The sequence below is a fragment of the Streptopelia decaocto genome (genome assembly GCF_964273445.1).
Source record: "Streptopelia decaocto genome assembly, chromosome: 5".
NCBI classification, from domain to species: Eukaryota; Metazoa; Chordata; class Aves; order Columbiformes; family Columbidae; genus Streptopelia; species Streptopelia decaocto.
This window is the reverse complement of record NC_138659.1, coordinates 6,285,784-6,299,714: the sequence shown is the minus strand read 5'-3', so window position 1 is coordinate 6,299,714 and position 13,931 is coordinate 6,285,784. Positions and strand designations below refer to the sequence as shown.

Genomic DNA, 13,931 nt, shown 5'->3' with positions numbered 1-13,931 from the left:
ATTTAAAAAAAAAATCCCAAACCTGAGTGCTTCACATGTCACTTAAGCAAATAAAGCTTTTCTTTTAGTTTACAGAGGAAAGTTTGTTTTATTTCTGGTGGGTTTTGGCTTTGTCCTTTCCCGAGTGTTTCAGTGGGTTGGCTTGATCAGATGCTGTGTGCTTTGCAAAGACAGTAATTGCCTGATGTATTGCCAGAATTATTTTCTCTTTCTGTGTGTGTGTTGTAAGGTGTGACTGAGTGGGGCTCTTTTTCTTTTTCAGCTGTATCAGCTGGAGTAGTTACCACAAGAACCTGCTAGCCAGCAGTGACTATGAAGGCACCGTCATCCTTTGGGATGGATTCACGGGACAAAGATCCAAGGTCTACCAGGTAACACGCAATCAGCACTTCCCCATGCCATGGACCATGTTGAGAGATCGGTATTCAGTCTGAGATTCTGCTTCTAGTCCAGCAACAAGCTTTCACATTCCACAGGGTGAAATGGGTGCCCCTCCTGTTCAGTAAGTGTGTCTCATCCACACAGCTTTATTGAGCTGCAGTTCTCTGAGGGAGGCAGCTGGATCTTCTCGTCACAGTCGTGAGGCCGTTGACGTTTTCTTGCCGCTTCTTTCGGGCAGGGAGTCTGCACAGGGAGGAATGGACGTTGTTTGTCTCACCTTTCTTTAGAAACCTCTGTCTCTCCATGCCTGTTCCGCTTCAGTCTTTGTTAAAAGCCTTTTCTAAAATCCTGCAGTGATTGCTGCTGCAGGTGCTCCTAAAGCAGAAAAGCAAAATGCAGACGAAGTGAACAGAGTGGTCAGGGAAACCTTTCCTGACACAGCCCCGCGCTCGGCAGAGCAGCTTATGTACGCGTGTGGGCTGAGATCAACAGCGAGACCCGTATCAGGAGAAATTCTTGGCGTTTTTTCTTTTAATGCAATTTGAGCATTGTATTTCTATATAATGGATTCTGAGAGGCTTGTGGTCAGAACAAGGAGGTTGGAAGAGCAAATTATCTGTTTGGGGAGAGGCTGGAAGTGCTGCTGTGTAGGTACATAGTGCATTGCAGCTGGTCAGAGATAATGAATGGACTGCAGACTAGCCTTCAGTTCCCCCTTCTTGACAGTTCAACATAAGTTTTAATTCCTATTTAAGCCCTTGTTTACTTTTTCATTGTATTTTGGACACTTTATAATAATTATTTTCACTAATCTCTTGCATAACTCAATTAAAAATAAATTATATTGGAGAAAATAAATCTTGTCTGTTATACTCTCAAATATATTTTGCATTTCTTTATGAGGCTGAATAATGAACCTAGAGAGGACCAGCTGTTGCTTATGTTAAAACAAACTCATTTTGCTTCCTATCAGATTACTTGAATTTTTTATTTGGATTTGCATGGAGGCATGCACACTGACATCTGCTTCGCATGTATTAGAAATCCTTTAGTGGCTCTATCCTGGCGAGCTTTTCACGTCGTTGTCTTGCAAAAGCCTGAAACAAAAGGGTTTGACTGAATTTCAGGTTTCATTCAATGCAGCATTTTGCTTCCATGTGAGATGTGCCAGCATAGCAAATACAGCTTTTCTGTGTTTTGGAGGAGAGTGTGCAGCCTTGTAAGAATATTTGAGTGGAAAAACACAGGATTAGACACCTGAAGTTTTGTTTAATAACTCAATAGGAAGGTGAGGATTTCCTGGACTTTCAGAGAGATGTTTGAAATGGCTTTGAATGAGCATCTAATCGGTATTAGGAGATAAATCTGTGATCTACTAGAATAAGCAGCAGCACACACTAGAACCACAGCTAGCCAAACCATGCTGCAAAAATAAGTCTTTGTGTATTTCCTAAAATTTTTTTCTTTCAAGTGAAAAAATACCAGTTTTAGTTTTTAGAATTGCTGTTCTACTGTTTTCTGCGTTCATGGCATGTCTAACATACTACAAGCATTGGTCTGACTGGGAGAAAAGGTATTTTTTTGAGAAACTGCGAAACACACAGTAAGCTTCTCTGACGAAGACTCTCCTGACAATTTATGCCAAACAGCATGTGTTGTTTTCATTTACTCTTATCAGATTACGGCTCACTACCTTCCAATGTTTTTCTTGTTTCTCTAAACAGGAGCATGAGAAAAGGTGCTGGAGTGTTGACTTTAACTTGATGGACCCAAAGCTATTGGCTTCAGGCTCTGATGATGCCAAAGGTATTGTTTTGCTTTTGCAGTCTCTGTGCAGAGGGCTTGCATTCTGTGTATTCCCTTTGAGGAACAAAACTGTGATATTTCAAGCAGTTAATTCCTCAGCTGCCTTCAAGATTGTGGTTGATGTGGTAATGTGTCAAGGTACTACTGAACTGTTCAGATCTTAGAGAAGGGGAGAGGCTTTCTTTGGATGAAGGTTTCTTGGTGCCGCGTTCATTTTTCTGGGGTAATATGCTCTCTAGCTGGCATTTTCCAGGACACTAAACAAAGCAAAATGTATTTTAACATTAGTTAAGCTTGTTGAGTTAAAGCCTTGGGGCCTTTCAAAACAACAGCACGTATTTATATTTCAAAACTTTGGTTGTCCGGGGAAAAAAGAGAAGTTAAAACACCTCCTGCAGTTTTACCTGGGTTTTAGCAGTTTTATGTGGTGAACTGAATGGGAACACTGGTCTGTTTGACAAAGAGTTTTTGAAGAACCCTTAAGACAAGCTCTTTCCCAACATACTGGTAGAAAAATGTTCCTCTTTCAAAAAGAAATAGGAAACTTCTAAAGAAAGGGATTTTTCATCCCTAATCAAGAAGATTTTATCTGTAATATGTTTACAATATCAAATTAGAGCGATTAAGCAGCAAGAACTTTAGAGTTCCTTTCACAGTCAGGGGGATCAACTCACCCAGATGAGCTGATACAGCTCTGGACAGAGCATTTTGTGATTTGCTTTAAAATGATAGATTAGTTTTTCATAAACATTAAACCTTGCAAGCTGCTTCCCCCTCTAAAATGCTTTTAAATTTTGTTTCGAATGAAAGCTATACCAGCGTTCCTCAATTGCACTTGGCAGTCTTCGTGTAGCTGGTAATTCCATGTACAAAATGCAGCTTCAGTGGTTATTTTATATTTAAGTTGGGTTTTAAATGTTTTTGATACACTTTCCTACCCCTCTTTGGTGCAAGTCGAGAGTTTTCTGTATGCTTAAATGCAGCAGGAGTGAACATTCACCTTGTAAATTATCAACCTCTTCATCACGTTTCTCCCCACTCACGCTGTGCATTTGAAAAAGCTTATCTGCCAGGTAGACATGCATTTATTAGCATGTTAACAAGTTGTCCTGTTCTGCAAAGCCAGCTGCAAGCAGAGCTCCTGTCTCTAGTTTAACAGTTCTCTTCTTCAGTAATAGTTTCTAAAAGCGTAGTGTTTACTTAGAAATTATTGTAATAAAGTCTGTGGTTCTACATAACTTGCATTTCAATTTGCGAAGGTCTTTTGAAGGTGTATTGGGGTTTTGGTGGATAAAACCAAGCTGGAACATTTTATCCTTTACCTCTACCACAGTTTGCCTGTGATTTGCATATGTAACGAGTCCATTAGAGACAAATGGAGTGCTGAGTGAAAGTATTTGCAATAAGCACAGATTTTGGATGTCTTTATGGTACAGAGTGATAGCAGCAAATGTCCAAATTAATGTTGTAGTGTCCACTTTTCATTTCAGAGATCACACTGAAAGGGTTAAATGTGAGGAAAAGGTAACACCTATGATGAGTTGTCTTAACTCAGACCTGCCTAACTTGAATTTTTGTCTTTCTGCTTATCTCGTTCAGGGGTGGTTGAGTTCTTGGCCAGCTTTGGGTACATATAATGCACATTTGGCCATGTACAGTGGTGGGAAATCCAAGTTCTTTGTACCCTTCCTGTCCTCTCTTACTGACGCCACACCGGGCTTTCTAACAAGAAATCTCGATGCTGGTGGATATTGGTGTGGCCAGAGCAATTGGAGCTGATCTCACCACCCTTCCCCGGAAAGCAGGGATGTAACATTGTCCTGTCAAGCGATCAGGACAAGCCAGAAGAAAAGTGACAGCTTTGCCCGTTCTTCCTGCTTGCCGGTGTATCTGCCTGTCTCTCCTCGGTCTTTTCAAGTTGGAAGCTGATTTTTAAAGCACTTTGTATGCTCAGTAGGCATGTATTGGGGAAAGAGCTTTTAGATGAAAAATCCTGTCATCAGTACTTCACAGCTGTCTGTGCAGGGCTCAGGCACGGCAAAGGGCATGCTAACAAATGGAGTACCATTAAGGATAAAATTATTCTGATATAATTAGAAACAGCATCCTTGGGCCTCGGGTCCTGCATTATTGTCCATAATCCAGGATGCTTATTTGCGGAAGATCTTTCTACTTTAATAGCAGATAATGAGAGCGTAAAAGCATTATTGTATTTGAAGTAACTACTGTGTGTATGAAAACCTCACTTTTATCTGCAGTTGTTATGCTCTTCTCTTTTAAAGGGGCAAAGGTAGTTGCATATGTCTATAGGGACCCAAAGGTGTATACTAACTAGATAGCAGCGAGCAAAATTAAAGTGTTTACTTGTGCTACAAGCAGCTTGGGGAAATGGCACAGTCTTAATTTCAGGTCTTTTATGCACATAATAATGGCAGGAGCTGTGATTCTCGTGTAAGAAAGAACGGGTGAATTTCTGCTAGTGGAGGAGAAAAGATTATTTAATATTGTGAATGCAAAATAATGTCATCAAAGTGCCAAGATAGGGCTGGAGCTAGTGCACTTAGCTAATGACTTACAGCTGCTTCTCAGCCCAACATCCCTGTCTGCTCTGGATTGAGAATGTGATATAATGGCCGTGATAAGACAGAACAAAATATTTTGTGATGCCATGTGGGTAGAATTTAAGTCTCCACTGGGATAGAGACCTGTTTGGAATGATGGAGCATTTGTTTTCTGCTCTTGGATTGTTTTTGAAGCGCAGTGAGATGCAAGCAGAACTGACAGATTCAACTGAAGGAGGAGTCCTGGTTTTACATCTTTTCTGTAAGCTGTAGTCCCTTCACTACTCATGGCTCAAAATGGGAGAGGTGGAGCAGAACAGAAGCACCTGATTACTCTGAGCCATAGCAAGAGGTTAATTTTCATTGTTTCATGACAAGGAATGCAAGCATCTGTTTCATTACATCTAAGGAAAGTACTTTCCATGCTACCTTGGTAGGCAAGACTATTGGTACCAGTCCTACAACTACTTTTATAACACCCCTGAATTCACGGAGGCAACAGAGATTTGCGGAGTTGGCTTCACAAAAAAGACCCCTGGCCTTCTAGAAAGGGAACCCGCCTGAGAACTGCAGAGCGGAGTTTGCTCCTCTGCTATCTTGAGGACTTCCAGAGAATCGTTTGGGGCTTTGTTTTCAGTAATACTTTACTCCTTCAGCTTCTGCTGATTTTAACTGCAGGTTTAGATGTTTATTGCTCTTAAAATATCAGGTTGAACTTTCAGTTTGCTCATTTTTCTGACTAAAAGAGGTTTGATAGTTTCCTGGAGATTTGTGGGGTTGTTGGATTCACTTGGGAATACCTTTGAAAGGTCAAGAAGATGTTAGTAGTTAAAGTACCAACCCAAATATCTGCAAGGAGGAGCACCCTGTGGTCATTGCCTGCTTACAGTCATCAGTTTACATCATCCTCCTGACCCCCACATTTTGCCTTGCAGGACCATTCAGCAGCTTCTTCCTTTCCTAGGGGTTCCTCTCATCCACATAAATGAGTTTTCTGGTAGGAATATCCTATTTGTGGTTTACAGCTTTTTGGAGTAACAGCAGGCTGTCTGTCACATGGGCAGATCAGAATTGCAAGAATGACAGGCTGAATGAAATATCCTTACTATCAGTGTACCACCTGTGTACACCTACACCTTCAGCTACTGCGGTACAGGCTTTCGCCTCATTTAATCAGTGTTTAGACACAGAACTGATCTATAGAAAACGAATTTATAAACTTACACATATGGTGTAAAGCTCCAACCAAATAAAAAGTATCTTGAAAAAGACTTAAACATTTTAAACTGAAAAAGCCATTCTGGAGACATCTTGTACTACTTCGGTAAACATTTGACTACATAGAGGATGTTTCTCTCAGCAGCTGCAAAATTAGGAAACATATGCTTGGAGAACATGTGTTTTAGAAATTGTCAATCTCAGATGGTTGCTTGTCTCATCAACACAATTCTAGGTGTTATCAAGATGTCTGTACATTGTATAATTACTGCCTCGACCTCAGCAAAATTGCTGAAAGCTACAGCAAGTAAACTCTACCCTTATGAATTATGCTTTATTAACCTGTCAGTTCTTTTTAAAAAATAATGGGCAGTTCCGGGTAAAACTTGACATGTTTCATTATGTGTTGTTATATGTCGCATATATCCTTTTTTATGGTACTGACTAAGATATAATTGGAGCGCAGCGTATCCCACAGCAGTTAGATCACAGAAATTGCAGACTCTAATCTGTGTCTGTCAGTTGTAATGAGTATTATGATGGCTTTGAACACACAGGTCGACTCTTCACCAGATTAAATGGCTCAGCTTATGGCCAGAAAACTTAAATGAAAAAAGGAGCCAAGTTGAAGCTGAGTCCTCAATTAGCTTTTGCTACAAAACCGAGACCAGATGGCTGTTCATTTATTAGAGGTGGTGTCAAGGAGAGACTTGGCCGCTTTAGACACAACTTTAAATATTGATGCCAGGTTGTGGAAGGCTTTAAGACAAGCCTGTGCGGTTTTAGTACCGGATTTGGGCAGGACGTCGCTCTGAACTGTGAGGTCATGTAACCTCCCTGTGTGCTGCAGGTTGAAGCAATATCTGCCAACTGTGTCCTCTGGTAATTGTGGTATTATTTGTTTCCTATACCATCCCATACATAAACTCCAAGTCCCCTACTGCCCCTGCAACTTAGACTATACATCTCTTGGTGTCTGTTCATTAAAGCGAAATACTTGTGTTTTATTGTTTTGCAAAACTGGCTTTCCTGGCTCTGTTCCCCACCCCAAGCACACAGCATGATGGAGGAGGTATATAATCTATATCACCCAGCCTCACTTGGGAGAAGAGAGCATCTTAAGCCATGCTTGCAAAGCTGTGGGTTTTGTTTAGAGATGTAGCTAGATGTTTAGGATGTATATTATAGCTCCGGTAAGTGAGAACGGATTTATTTCTTAAAACCGACAACAAGGTGGGTGCTGTTTTCATTGAATTTTACATAATGCTTATGTGCAAATACAGTATGCATCAGTGTTTGTATTTCTGGAGTATGTGTGTGCTGCTTTATGATGGTTCCAGGCAGCTGTCAGATACCCACACAGGGCTGTATTTAAAATGATTCCATGGGGAGCTCTGAGCAGTCACAGATTTCCTTGATTCTTGAAGCAGTTTTCCTACATGTGGTCAGAAATAGTGCAGTCTTGTCACCTTTCGTTGCTTGCCGTGCTATTAAAAAGCAGGTACATTAGAATGAACCTGCCAGTGTTTCTCCTTTTCCTTGAGCAATCCACATGGAAGCCTTGCTGCTTCTTCAGAGCTCCTGGGGAAGACTGAGCAAGAGGTGACACAGAGGGGTCCTCAGAGGGTCGGGGGGACACACCATGAGGCCACTTCCCTCATTTATTGACCTCAGTGAGTAACAAGTTTGCTATTCTTTAGCTGGTTTTGCTCACTTCACCTCCAAGTGAGCTTTCTGTAAAAAGACGGCGGATGACCCACTGACCAGAGATCTGAAGAAGCTCTTGGGAGCTGATGAGGGGGTTGAGCCTTCACGTAGCTCCTGCATGTTCAAACCTTGGCTTCAGCTTGCTGTGCCTCCTGCCTCAGCAAGAAAAGGGGGAAGGAAAAACATTTGAGTCTTATTTAAGTCTGCCTTGTAGACATCAACAGGGCTTGATGCCAATATGTTGTGCCCCATCACCTGGACCAAGAGCTAAGTGTTTCATCTGCAGCTTTTTGTAGTAAAGTGGGCCATGTGAGGAGCACTTGGCACTCTCCATCTTTAAGGTTAAAAGGTACTTGAGGTGTTTGTGGAGGGTGGGGAAGGCTGTGTTTTGAAAAGCCATTGGTGTTTTCTGTCGATTGTCCTGCAAAGCACTGGAGTACTTAGGGGAACAGCTCATTCTGTACCATGTAGTTTAATCAGTGTTCACACAGGAGTCCCGTTAAACAGGAGAGTTCTTGTAGCAGGGGAATATATCATCATAGGAAGCTGGCATACTGATTTCTCTCCTGTCCATGCCCGTTTCTCAAAAATAAAATACGTTCTCAATGTGCTCAAGCATACAATTAGGTATATTCACTCTGTGCAAAGCAATTCTGCCATGGAGTTCTTGCATCTCAGCTAAGGGACAAGGACTAAAAAGCATGCAAGCCTTCCTGCTCTTGGGTATATGAATCTGCACTCCAGTGGCCTCAAAAGCTGAAATTCTAATGTGTGGTTAGTTGCCTGCTCTGATGTTCTCAGCAGTGTGGGATGTGGACTTCCAGCATCTCCTGTGTGTGTGGAGATGGGCAGAATATTTACAGTGCGCACTTGAGAATGTTCTCAAGCTTCCCAGCCATCAGCGGTACCTTACCTTTTATGATAATTAACATCTTAGCGAGTTGAGACTTTTCAGAATCTTATTTGTGAAATAACTATATTTTTGTGCTTTTCAGATGAGGTTGATTTTTTTATTATTATTTTTTTTCCCCCTGTTGTTTTTGTTCACTTATTTCTCTTTTTCTGTTTCTCTAGTGAAGCTGTGGTCTACCAACCTGGACAACTCGGTAGCAAGCATTGAGGCCAAGGCTAACGTGTGTTGTGTCAAATTCAGCCCCTCTTCCAGGTATCACCTAGCTTTTGGCTGTGCAGGTAGGTAAACAGGTTTTTGGGCACAGAGATACTGTTTCTTCCTCCTTTGTTTCTTATTTCCCCCTGCAAAGAGGCAAGGTTTGCTGCTATATCCAAGACTAGGGTGTCTTTACAGTTAAAATACCTCTGAGTAAGACTCTTCCAAGTGTGCAGTCACCCAGAAGACATCATGATGCTCACATGTCATCCTGCAGCCTGACTCTTCAATTTGGGCACCTCTATCAGAGAGAAAAGCTCAGGAAAGCAAGTTGCCCGATGTGTTGATTGAGATCGCTAAGGCAACCAGGCAAAGCTCAGCTTCGAGAGTCTTGTAGCAAAGTTAATATGTTAACATGCTGATAGTTGTTCTTGCTGATTTATAGCGTTGCTCTATAAATACAATGAAGCCACACTGGGAATTTTAACTGATTTTACCTGGGGCGTACTGTAAAACAGTGGCTGTGCATGTTTCCTGTAGCTGCAACCACAGCCTCCGTGTTCTTCTAGGTTGGGCAACGCATCACTGTTAATGGTGGGATTTTTTTAAGTAGTCAGTGGGGAAGGCACGATGAGTCTTTTATACACTTAAATTAAATAATTCTTGGTGGTAGTACAAAGATTTGAGAGCAGAGCAGGTATCGCTTTGGGAGGAAAGTGTATCATGCTCTGCATGCAGCTGCTGAAACTCAGAGGTACCTATTAATGTTTAACCAACTCTGCATTTTCTTTCTCCTTGGGGAGTTTTAATGCACCTGTAACTAGATGTTCTGATGACATTTGTTATCTCTGGACTTCAGGAGATACGTTGATCATTCTCGCAACCACTGGCTTGCCATTTCATTTAGAGATTCCAGTTTCCAAGCTGGTTCTACTTAGATTGTGACTCTTAAGAGGAAAAAATAAATTTGCATTTTGATACACTGCAAAAAATGGATTCAAGTTGGAGTGTAAAATATTGACTTGCTTGACAGGCATCTTGCTGTAGTTTAGTGAATTACGTGCAAGAATAGAATTGAATTACAATACCTACTCGCAGCATGTGAATGAAAGGGGCTACCTGTGAAAGGCTATAGGGAAAAATGGGAGCACCAGATCCAAACAGATCAGATGCTGATTAAAATAGATACGGAAAAGCACCACAAAACAGAATTCTTCCTGATCAATCAGTTACCACAATGAAGGCAGAGGGGGTGATTCAGATAGAAGCATTAGTGAGCACCAGGAGTTACATGGAGGTTTCAAATGACTACATGTGCATTTTTAGCATTTAGAGAATGCTGAGGAGTAAAAATGGTATTTGTACTGGGGAAGAAGGCGAAGGAGGGAGAGAAGATAAAATTTTAAAAGTGTTTACATCTGCTTTATGCTTGGTAATTGAGTCTCTAAATAAAAATTAAAATGGATATTTAACTATGATTGCTGAAACAATTACGTGGAGTAATTGAACTGATGGGAATTACTTCTCACAAAGGAATTCTAATTGATCTTTCAGCCATAAATACGTGTGAACAAAATGGTATATGAAATTAAAAGACATACTGGGATCTTGAAAAATATGTTCTTTCTGAACTCCTAAAACAAACAAACAAAAAAGCAAAGAAATGAGCTAGTGTCTGCTTTTGTTCTCCATATAGTCAAACAGTCCTGTTTCGTGTGTTTCGACAGTATTTTCTCCTCCATCGATTTCAGCTTGTCTTGTTTACTAATTCCATTTAGTCTGTGGAAAAAGCAATATAACTTGTAAATAGTGTGATTTGCAACGTGGGCTATAAAATTAATAAAGGAAGAGTCAAAGCTGGTTTTCTTGAGTAGTAGTACTAAACCAAAAATGGATTGGGTGCACTGACTTAGCCATTCCTGTTTGTCCCCCAGTAGGGATAAAGGTGAGTGATGTAAAACACTCAACACTTAATTCAGTCACCAGTGTAGTGGGCAATTTTAGAAAGCTGTCCTAGCTCTGCCTTGGCTCGTTCATGTGCTTGGAGGGCTTTAAGTTTTGAAAATTGTTTCAATTACTTATTCAGTGATTTATTCCACAGTAAAAGAGCCAAGACTTGCTAGCATTGCATGCCCAACACAGTTTTGTACAGTATTTAGGCAGAAGTGCTGCTTCTGTATATACTCTCATTTTATTTGTTGATTTGATGGAACTTAATGCTGTACATGTAGGTATGTGTATTTATAGTTTGACTTGATGAGAGAAGCAATTGATGAACTGGTTGGTGGGGGGAAATATTGGTACTTCGTATTTGAGATATAAAAGGAGAAATTAAATTGATTTAATATACCATTATTAAATTACTAAACATAGATGTTTCAGTTCCCTTCTTTCTTCGTATGCAGAATAGCTTGCAAGCCTGTGTGCCTTGCTTTAGCAGTCAATTTTAACTGCAAGTCTGAATTTTTTCACTCCTAATATTTTGAAATATTTTTTCCAATTTTCATTTCTTGTTGCTTTGTTTTGAGGGTCTTTCCTAACCATCCATACAGCTGAAACCCCTTTTTGTAAGATCTTGTTCTTTCACGCCTTGCTTCATGAAACACTTTGCTCCGCCCTTGGCTAATGCATCTCGCCCACTTCCCTCCATCTATTAGAAATGCCTCTTTGAAATGGGTTTTCCTCATCAGATGCTTCAGGTAGATCAACATCTCTTTGAAGTGCTGGTTCCTCCTTTGCATTCTGCACAGAAATAGGATGGCTATTTTAAGGTGTTCTCTACCTCTCTCCAGTTTATATACCTGTTCTCATTTGTTAGTCAAACCATGACTGTTGGCTCGCTTCTACCAGTGATGCTATATTGTGCATGGGTAAAATGTTCAGGGAGGAACCTTCGTGCTTTCTCTCACTTTCTCCAGTTTTAGAAGAACTTCCTTTTACAGAAAAGTAGGAGGATCCTTAGAAGTCACACAGAGTTCTACCAGTGTGTGGTGTGAGTTATGTGAGCTGATGCAGCAGCCTGATGAGATGTTCTCATTGCCCTTTTTTCCCCCCATCTGCTGAGCACCTCAAATTCTCAAACCAGGGGCTCTTTGGGGTGGGGTCATTTCTGCATCTCTGGGGCTGGGAGTGACGGCAGCTGTACCCTCAGCTTGGGTCCCTCACTATATGGCGGTGTAAGTACCCACAGTTGTGCACCCGCAGCTCCAGGGCTCTGTAAGTAATCCCCAACCAGGGATCTTGGTTTCAGAAAGTGTTCCCACCTGCACCCACGCTGTATTGTCAAATAAAAGGAGTGAACCAAAGGACTGCAGTGGCAAATTTTGAAGCGGGGTCAGCCTGCAAACCCTGTGGTGCAGTCAGTGAAATGGGGGTTATTGCTTCAGCAGCTTTGGCTGTAATTTCCGCCCCCCCCCCCCCCCTTACAAGATGATGTTGACGTTCTGCTAGGCTGCTCACTGCTGTTTGTTCACACTGTTCTTCCTTTGTGGAGAACATCCCTTCCGCCCTTGTGCCAAGTTCCTCAGGAGGTCCCTGCCCATCGTTGGCCGCAGGAGGAGAACACGAAGCGACTGATTTGAGTGATGCCTCCTGAAAAGGACATAATGTGGGCTGGAACTGGGATTTCTGTGGATTTCATGGTTAAACCCTCTGTGCTTCAGTGTACCTGTTGGTAAACACGAGTAGCGATCGTGGAACTTTTAGATGTAGCCATGGTCAAGTGTTGTTCAATTGTGTCTCTCCATATGGAGCACTTTCCTTTCGTAGAGAGTACTGGGTTGGCTTCAAAATGCCATAGAAAACCATGCTGTAGTTGCCACTATAGAAGCAAATCTCAGTATTACCATCTAATATGGATGATATATATCTTTCTTTTCTGGGCTCTTCACTCTGAAAGCTTTTAGATGACCAAAAGATCGTTTTGGTAGCTTAAAACAGAACAAATGAGCAATAAACTGGAAATAGAGGCTATACGAGAGAGGAATGGGTATTTGGTTTGGGAAATAATTCTCTTAAAACCAGACAGGCACTTCAGGTGAGACGGAAGCCAGTGTGTCTGCTGCAGCCTGATAAAATCTGTTTTGGTGAAGAGGGCACATAAAGAAGAAAAGATCCCTTTTGTCTGTTACTTTAATAAAATATTCTATTTGCATGCTTACTGAGTTGAAACATTGGGCAGTATAAACCGTAATCACTGCCGAATACAAAATCAGGTAATTTTGTGGTCTTTTCCTCTTTTTAAAAACAGATAGGGTTTTATCCTGAAATTAGCCATATAAATCATGACTGAAGTTATTATTGTTCTGCCTCGGCAGTAGCGCTGATGCCCTCAACCCATATATTTTCTAGCAGTACCATCTACTTGGTTTTCAAAAAAAAAAAAGGCTGAAAATGCATGCAGTTTGCAGCTTGACTGTCCAAGTTGTGCAGTCTGGGTGAGATCAGACTGTCTGCTGACTGGAGTGAGCTCAGCAGAGCTATTGATAGTAGCGATGCTTTATTCCCAGCATGCTGTAACGCTGTCAGCGCCTACCATTGACCTTTTATTTCCCATATATTATGCAGAGATCATGTCATCAAAACTTCAGATTCCCAAGTTCCTACGCTAGATGTATCATCCTCTCGCATGCTGTAATTTTTTCTCCTGTAGGACCCACAAATCTAGTAGCTTGGACTGGGGAATGGGGAGGATTCCTCAGAGATGCGGGACAGATACTACCTGCTCTGCAGGAGCTTCACAAAATAAATGGAAGCAGTGGACAAGTACAGATGGACAGAGAAGAGCCACAAAACAGCCGCAGTGTGGTCAGAGCTGAAGGTTTTGCTGGCTTAGTCTTAACCTTGATCAGGTCTCCAAAACACTTCACAGCGTTGTCACAAACTCCTGACTGTACAGGTTCAGATTAAGTGACCAGGGGAGGTAAAACATGAAGCAAAGCTGATTTTATGTTGGTTTTACTACTTACAGCTTCAGATTTTGAGGCTACCTGCACTGGGGATACTGTAATCCCTCCTAAACACTTCCATTTTGCTTTTCTGTTTCTTCCTTTGTACTGGCAATTGTGTGGCCACAACCAGTTTGCCTTTTTTTCTGGCTCAGCTCAGCCCCAGGTTGGCTTTTGGCAGCCTGAATTGTGATCAGCTTTGGT

The 13,931-nt window shown here is 41.5% G+C and overlaps 1 protein-coding gene across 2 annotated transcripts in view; it reads left to right on the top strand.

The window, feature by feature from the left end:
• Positions 1–13,931, top strand: part of COP1 (COP1 E3 ubiquitin ligase) — a 125,033-nt gene that overhangs the window by 61,208 nt on the left and 49,894 nt on the right. For both annotated transcript variants that reach the window (XM_082052638.1, XM_082052637.1), the window contains exons 13-15: positions 263–371; positions 2,106–2,187; positions 8,748–8,864. In XM_082052638.1, coding sequence (XP_081908764.1) covers positions 263–371; positions 2,106–2,187; positions 8,748–8,864 — 308 coding nt within the window. The remainder of the gene's footprint in view (positions 1–262; positions 372–2,105; positions 2,188–8,747; positions 8,865–13,931) is intronic.